Source organism: Colobus angolensis, unplaced genomic scaffold (genome assembly GCF_000951035.1).
Source record: "Colobus angolensis palliatus isolate OR3802 unplaced genomic scaffold, Cang.pa_1.0 Scaffold625, whole genome shotgun sequence".
Lineage (NCBI taxonomy): Eukaryota > Metazoa > Chordata > Mammalia > Primates > Cercopithecidae > Colobus > Colobus angolensis.
Window position 1 is genome coordinate 5,986 of NW_012119877.1, and position 8,278 is coordinate 14,263.

At 37.0% G+C, this 8,278-nt stretch overlaps 1 protein-coding gene across 1 annotated transcript; it reads right to left on the reverse strand.

Annotated features, from left to right (window-relative positions):
* Positions 1-266: 266 nt before the first annotated feature.
* On the reverse strand, positions 267-1,240 carry LOC105527465 (olfactory receptor 4K3-like). Its single transcript, XM_011963792.1, is given in 2 exon segments — positions 267-814; positions 817-1,240. Coding segments are annotated over 2 exon segments (972 nt in total).
* Between the last annotated feature and the right edge of the window lie 7,038 nt (positions 1,241-8,278).

Genomic DNA, 8,278 nt, shown 5'->3' on the forward strand with positions numbered 1-8,278 from the left:
TATATTCAAATAGATCTGAAAGAAAAATTCGACATTGTGGGTCCTTTCACACTAAAACGTTAAGTATACATTTTGTAATGCTTGTTAGTAAACGTTATGTTGTGTAAGAAACAATTAATATGACCAGAACTTCATGACAGCTGAGGTTGATTACAGAAACAGTTCTACCATGAACTAATCAGTTTCTTGTGATAGCATCAATATGTTGACCAACTGAATGAGGGGGATAAATGCTGAAAAAGTATTTAACTTTCCTCTGAGGAAAATTAAGGAGTATGATCAGTCTTCCTAGATTTAAAGATATGGCTGCTTAGTTTCCTCATGGAATACTTGACATCTTTATTCCTAAGGGTATAGATCACTGGATTCAAGAGGGGAGTAAATATGGTATAAAATACGGAGAGTACTTTGTCTATTGGGAAATTTGTGAAAGGCCACACATAGATGAAAATGCATGGACCAAAGAAAAGGGTCACAACAGTAAAGTGGGCACTGCAAGTGGCGAGCGCTTTGGAGGATCCACCAGAGGAATGCTGCCGAACAGTGATCAGGATGATAGTGTAGGAGATCACCAAGAGGATGAAGCACACCAGGGCAATCATGCCACCGGTTGAGATCATGAACACCCCCACAATATATGTGTCAACACAAGCAAGTTTAGTCACCAAAGGGAGGTCACAACAGAAACTGTCTACTTCACTGGGTCCACAGAAGGGCAGATTCACTGTAAATGCTGACTGACTCAGAGCATGGAAGATGCCGACGATCCAGGAAAGTATCACCAGCCCAACACACATTCTCCAGCTCATGATAGGTAACACAGAGGCTTACAGATAGCCACATACCTATCAAAGGACATGGAGATCAGCAGTACAATCTCAGCACCTCCTAAGAGATGTAGGAAGAATATCTGGGTCATGCAGCCTTCAAAAGAGATGCCTTTGTCTTCACTGAGGAAGTCTGCAATCATTTTGGGGGTGGCAAATGAGGCCAGGGACATGTCAATGAAGGAGAGATTGCCCAGCAGAAAGTACATGGGGCAATGAAGGTGTGGCTCTGATGCAATGGTGACCACAAGAAGAAGGTTCCCCAGCACAGTGGCTGCATAGACTATGGAGAAAAACAGGAAGTAGAAAATCTGGAGTTCTAAAGAACTGGACAGACCCCGTAGTATGAATTCGGTTACCACAGACTGATTGCTCCAGGCCGTTTGCTCTGATTTCTGGAAGGACTCTAGCATTTCCAGCTGGGAGGAGAACTAGGAAAAAATACAGCAATCAAACTCAAAGTGGGATTTTTGCATGGACTAATTTAGCGGCAGCCCACCATCAGATAGTTCCCTGTTGTCTCTTTTCTGGGCTCACAGTGACCAAATATTTTTCCCAATAGCTTTTCCAGATATTTCAAATGATTCAGTTAAATATTGTTTTTTTATGACTTAGCAATTTGTTTTACAAGTAAAATACAAATATTCATAAAAGAAATAAAAATTAACGGTTTCAAATATTTACTCCTCACTTGTGAAATACTTTTTAAATTTCACAGCTTGCTGACAGCAGATTTTTGAAAGAAAAGGGAGTGAAGACCTTTTTCAAACCTCATGAAGGGTGAAAGACTGACAAGGAATAGTTGAGGATCAAAGCTTACTATTAGTGGGAACACAATAGTGGGAAGGGTGTGGGCACTGGTCTCTTGCAGTGGCTAGGAAACAGGAATCAAACATGAGGGGAGGAAAATGGCTACAGAGAAACATCATCTCAATTTTCTAATGGAGATTGTCTAGAATAAAAGTGAAATGTCCGGGCGCAGTGGCTCACACCTGTAATCCCAGCGCTTTGGGAGGCTGAGGCGTGCAGATCACGAGGTCAGTTGTTCGAGACAAGTCTGACCAACATGGTGAAACCCTGTCTCTACTAAAAATACAGAAATTAGCCGGGCATGGTGGCAGGCGCCTGTAATCCCAGATACTCAGGAGGCTGAGGCAGGATAATCGGTTGAACCCGGGAGGCAGGGGTTGCAGTGAGCCAAGATCATGCCACTGCACTCCAGCCTGGTGACAGAGTGAGACTCTGCCTCAAAAAAAAAAAAAAAAAAAAAGTGAAATCGCCTCTATTTATTACTTCTTTATTTCAGTTATACAGCTATTATGAATGACACTTGATGTATGTCACCAATGCCATACATTTTTCAGAGGCTAATGAACATGTTCTGGTTAAAGCCTGAAGTACTCATACATTTCTAAGTATATTTTAAATAGAAAGACTGTTAAATACCATGCTGCCAGAAGCCAGACATTTTTCAAATGCTAGAAATTATCGATTTCACAGAAGCTGTTTGAAACAAAAATAAACTCTTCCTGTTTCCAGAGTTTACATGGTGCAAATGTTGAGACAAATTTACATCAGACAGAAGATAGTAATGAATTTAGAAGTTATGCAATATAACATACCTCAAAAGTTGTAACTTGGCTGATTAAGGAAATCTCTCTTGCACTGAGATCTGAGATTTACAAAATGCACTGAAAGCCAATTGAAATGATGTGAACTCAAAATTCATGACAAAACCTTTTCATCTTTCTACTAATCCAAGCATTTGTTTTTCTTTTCTTCTCAAACCTCTGTTGTAACTGTATAGTCTAAACAAATTGTTCTAAGACCAAACCCAATTTACTCATTCAACTACCTACTGTTCTTTGGCTTTCTATTAAAAATTTTGTGGCCTTTGGAAAACAAATAAACAAAAAAACCTTCACATTGTTCTTCTAGCTTTACCCATCCCAGAAACTTTTAAATTTCTTTCGCACTCACGTACCTGATATTTAAACAGATGTCTCTAGCACAGCTCTCATTTAAATTGGTGTACCACAAATAACAGTGACCTGAGAGTCAGAAAATGGGAACTGAAATCTTGTCCTTCGAGTGTGGGATCAAGTAATTTACTGAGTCAACCGATGCTTCCAAGTCTTCATATGTAAAATAGGGGTGTTGATCTAGATAATTTTAAGATCCTTTCCACACACGTAATGTAATACTCAACCAACTCCTGAAAGCAAGGACAACTGCTTCACAGCGAAGTTAGGTGAATCCCTTGCCTAATTTCTGGGGAAAGGAGGCTCACAGTCCTTGAGACCTTTGTATTTATGACAGCTGTATTGACATGAAATAATTTTGTGAATTACATGGCAAGAAAAAGACCAGCTGCTGCTTGGGGAATATACAAATGTTCAAGTTGCAGTGGGAATTATTAAAACTTTCAAGTTCATTTGGCCAGATTTAAAGGTGAATTGCAGATGCATGATTGCTCGTAAATGTTTCATGTACAGGGCATGGATGTGATTGGCTGGGAAAATATAAAGAATAGCGTGTATCTTGGACTACAGCAAAGACAAGACAAATAGTATCTATTATTTGACTTATGAGGCTACAAGTGTTATTGAGGAAAGAGAGAGACCCTCTCATATTGTTTTATATTCAGTAGCTGTTTTAAGAAAAAACAAAGAAGTAAAACCAAAGACAGGCAGCCCAGCGCCAGGTCCAAAACCAGGCCTGGGCCTGCCTGGCCTAAATCCAGTAGTTAAAAAATCAGCTCATAACTTAGAAGCTGATGTTATTCATAGATTCCAGACATTGTATAGAAGAATATTGGGAAACTCCCTGCCTGTTCTGTTTCTCTCTGACCACTGGTGCATGCAGCCCCTGTCACGTACCCCCTGCTTGCTCAAATCAATCACGACCCTTTCATGTGAAATCTTTAGTGTTGTAAGCCCTTAAAAGGGACAGAAATTGTGCACTTGGGGAGCTCGGATTTTAAGGCAGTAGCTTGCCGATGCTCCCAGCTGAATAAAGCCCTTCCTTCCACAACTAGGTATCTGAGAGGTTTTGTCTGCGGCTCGTCCTGCTATATTATCTCTCAGTTCCTCCATTAATAAATGAGTATAAGGCCTGTGTCTCCCCATCTGGAAAAAACTGATACAGAAAATAATAAAATGAATGTTCAAGAATTTAAAGTTTGTACTGTTCACTTGAATCATTATGGAGTAATGGAAGAAAAAACTGAAAAGTGAAAACATTCTGGTTTATAAATTCTAATTAAGTAAAAAATATGAAGTAATCATCAAAATTTTTAATATCTCTTAAAAATCAGAATAACAATAAAATTTAAATGCCATCCATACTTAAATATTTCTCTATTAACAAAAAAGTTTTGAATATTTACATTTCACAGAGCTTGTATTCATAAGGTGAAAAGAAACAGCTTGATGAAACTGCATTGTATGCCTCTAGTGTAATAAAAAGAACATTGAATCTCAGATTTGGAGGCCTGAGTTTACATCACAGTAAAATACTTTATTATATTATACTGAGTACATCACCACATTATCATAAATCTCAATTTCCTCATTTGCACTGAGAGATAAAAAACAAAGCATTGGTATATCAACACATAAAAAAACTACTAAATTAGAGAATTAAAAAGACCAAGAACCCTGCATAAAATGGGGGAAAAAGTGCAAATAGCTATTATCTGTATAAAAGATACTCAAACTCTTTTTATATGAACACATGTTGAAATTCATTGAGATACCACTTATCAACTATCAAATGGTAAACATTTCTATCAGGCGGCAAAATTCTAGCAGATTGAACACTCTGCTCTAGATGATGCTACAGTGAGGTAATGCCAGAAGGAATATAAAATAATAAAATTCCATGGAGGAATATTTAAATATATTAAATATATACATATATATTTAAATAGGTATATGTATATATGTATATATCTATATATCTATATAAATTTACCTCTAAGGAGAGAGAGATAATAGGGGACAATAGAATTGACATGTTGAAATGTCAGGGATAAAATCAAAACATCTCTGATTTTATCTACATTGTTAGTTTTGACTCAGATTAAGAAATAGAGTTCAACTTAGAAAGCAGAGCTACCATGCACTGTGGGATAAGGCATTTACCGTAGGAATTAGACCTTAAACAATGTGGAAGGACTTAGGAAAGCAAAGACGTGAAACAGGGAGCTGCAGAATTAGAGGCAGCAATAGCCAGTCAATCGAGAAACCAAGCCCATCTAGCCAATGAAGTAGAGGTCATGAAAGGAGCAAAATTTAGAAAATTTTGCCGATAGAAAAGTTTTTGTGAAGTTGTTACTTCTGAGGATCTGCAGGCAGGCAGCCTGAGGCTACTGTTGATCCTCAAATTCAAAAGTTGGGAAAAAGGTGGACATAGAGTGAAGTGGCTGAGAGCAAAACAAGCTAGAAGCTGTTGGCACCTCTGCATCTGTATAGCCACAAAGATCAGAGAGTAATGGCTGATGCTTTAGGGTGTTTTCAAATTCCAAACGAATTTATTTTTAGACAACTCCAATACAGAAAGACGTGGATAAAAGAATTCTGGGAAATGCAGTTCTCAGCTTAACCACTTTGACAATAGAACGATGTAACGTGCAACTCTCCGGTCTATAGGAAAGACTCATGCACTTGCATTATGCACCTGGGAGCTCAGCTGGTAGTGGAACTTCCAGAATGGCTTTCCTGACATATCTTGTGCCTTACCTGGAGTGTATAAAATGGCTGGGGTCTGGCTGGTGCTCCATGTTTACATATAATATTTCATCATTCTGTATTCCTCCTGTGTGTGTGTGTGTGTGTGTGTGTACACATGTGTGTCTGTCTTTCAATATTACTTTGTATTTCTTATATTTATCCTAGGACCCTGATGAGTTAAAAATTAAAATATATAAACAGTGCTGGAGTCACACACTGACTTTTAAAACTTCTGCTCATGTGTGGCATGTGATACTTCTAGTCACATTACATTGAACAAAGTAAGTCACGTATCCAAGGTTCTGGTAAATAAAGTGAGGGTTACACTTCTTCCACAGCAGGTGAAGGTTCCTGAAGGGATGAGCCATATACAAAAAGGTAACCAATTTTGATTTTCTAAAATTCAGTCGGCCAGGCGCGGTGGCTCACACCTGTTCATCCCAGCACTTTGCGAGGTGGAGGCGGGCTGATTACTTGAGGTCAGGAGTTCGAAACCAGTCTGGCCAACATGGTGAAACCCCACCTCTACTGAAAATATAATTAGCAGGGCATGGTGGCACATGCCTGTAATCTCAGCTACTCTGGAGGCTGAGACAGGAGAGTCACCTAAACGGGGTGGTGGAGGTTGCAGTGAGCCAAGATTGCACCATTGCACCCCAGGCTGGGTGACAAGAGTGAAACTCTGTCTCAAAAAAAAAAAAAAAAAAAATTCAGTTTACTACATAGACTGCACAGGAGAATAATCACATTATTAGTGTTCAATAAATAAAAATATTCATAATGACAGTTACTTGGACATCTCATTTAATTAGTTACAATCACATTCACATTGCTGGTAACTTAGTCAAAATTACCTCCTTATATCCATTTCATTTAATGATCTGTATGAAATTTCTCCCTTCTCCAAACTATCTAAGTAAATCCTTACATAATACTGCTTTCAAATAATTACAATTCTGCCCATGATGTTAAAATGACCCCTTATCTTTTATATCAAGTTAAATTTTTAGAAAGGTATTCATATTCTTCTAAATTACTAACTAAATCTCCTGTTTTATGGCAAATAAGTTGCACTATTTTCCCTCCACATGCATTTTTTTCTTCTGCCAATCAGTATTTTAGTTTTCATTCTAAGTCAAGTTCATGACATGTCTCCTGCAAGAACACTTGCTTGATTGATTCTGCACATTACCAGTTTGTTGTTGTTGTTGTTGTTTTTTAACTAAGATCTAGTTCATCCATGGTCTCTGAGAATTGACTGAACACTAGGTTTATTTGCTGGTATTTTTCACCAATTGTTTTATTTATAGGTGCTTAATATTGCCAAATAACTCTAAATTACTTGAAGCAGAGGCAAATGTTTGGATTTTGTTCTCCATTGCTTCTAATATAGCATTAGAGAACCAAGAGTCCTTATCAGAATTAATTGACTTGATATTTCCTGTTGCTTTTTGAAATTAGGACTTTCCCAACGTCTAGTCACTGAATCTCTCAGGTCTAGGTGAAAACAATCATTGTAAATTCCCACAAGATTCTTGAAATGTCTTTCCTTTGTGAACTGGATAATGCCATCTTTGTTGTTTAATAAATCCCATTGCAAGATGATTTCTTGTTCAATTCCCAAGTCCCCACAACATCCATTTTATCCACAGCTGGTACACAACTAATGATTCAACTAGGTCATTTATTTATATTTAAAATTGCCTTCTATGCTCTATCAGAAGCCTACTTAACACTGAGTAATCTAAAGCCCTGGTTCTGCTATAGATCCGGTGAGTAAAAGTGTTTTACAAATGAGTTCTGCTGAAATATTTTAAATGTTTGCCCTTCCCATTCCCATTTCCTAATCCCTATTCCGTGAAGCTTAGATCAATACAACAGTTTATGTATGCTGACATTTACAGAAGAAGAATTCATACAGAGGTGAAATGAAAGAAATTGATCTTTGAGTATTTTCCCATGAAAATGTTGTTATATATCCTTTAGGATATAAACTTTTAAATAATAGAATTATAAATGTTTGTAAGGAACACATTCATATTTTAATTAAAAAGAAAGGACCAGAAGAAGTTAAATGCCTTTCCTTTGTCTATATGACTGTATTGTAATAAATTAGTCTTCTTTCTCTGGATGAATATCAGCAGAACTAACTTTCAATGTATTTCTTTTGAGTTTCAAATAGGAAACTTTATCTGGGAATACTTTAACAGTTCATCTCTGGAAATTTACAAAAGCTTTACAACTGTCCATTGAAATTTCACTATAATGTGCTTAGGAGCCCTTATATGTGATATAATTATTATATGTTTTTGTCAGTAAGGATGTCTTTATGGACAAATTCCAAATGACTAAACATATATGTGTATGTGTGTTTCACACATCAGCATAAAGTAAATGCTTACTGTTATCGTTAGGATTACATAGATGAATAGATGGACAAATAGGTAGGAGGTCTGTTCAGAATGATATTATCTTGGTTGGATTGCCATTTAGTATCAGAAAAGAAAGTGTTCTTTTCAATTCCTATGAATTAAGGAATATTTTGCTATAAGCTCTAATATTCCATAATTTCCATTCAAAACAATATACCAAATGAGAAGGATGGATAGAATAGTCAAGTTTTTTAGAGAAGATAAAATTTCTGAAAGTAGATTACTGGAAATGAATCTTTTGCTTCCATTGAATCTGACTTTTCTCTCTCTCTCTCTTTTTTTTCTG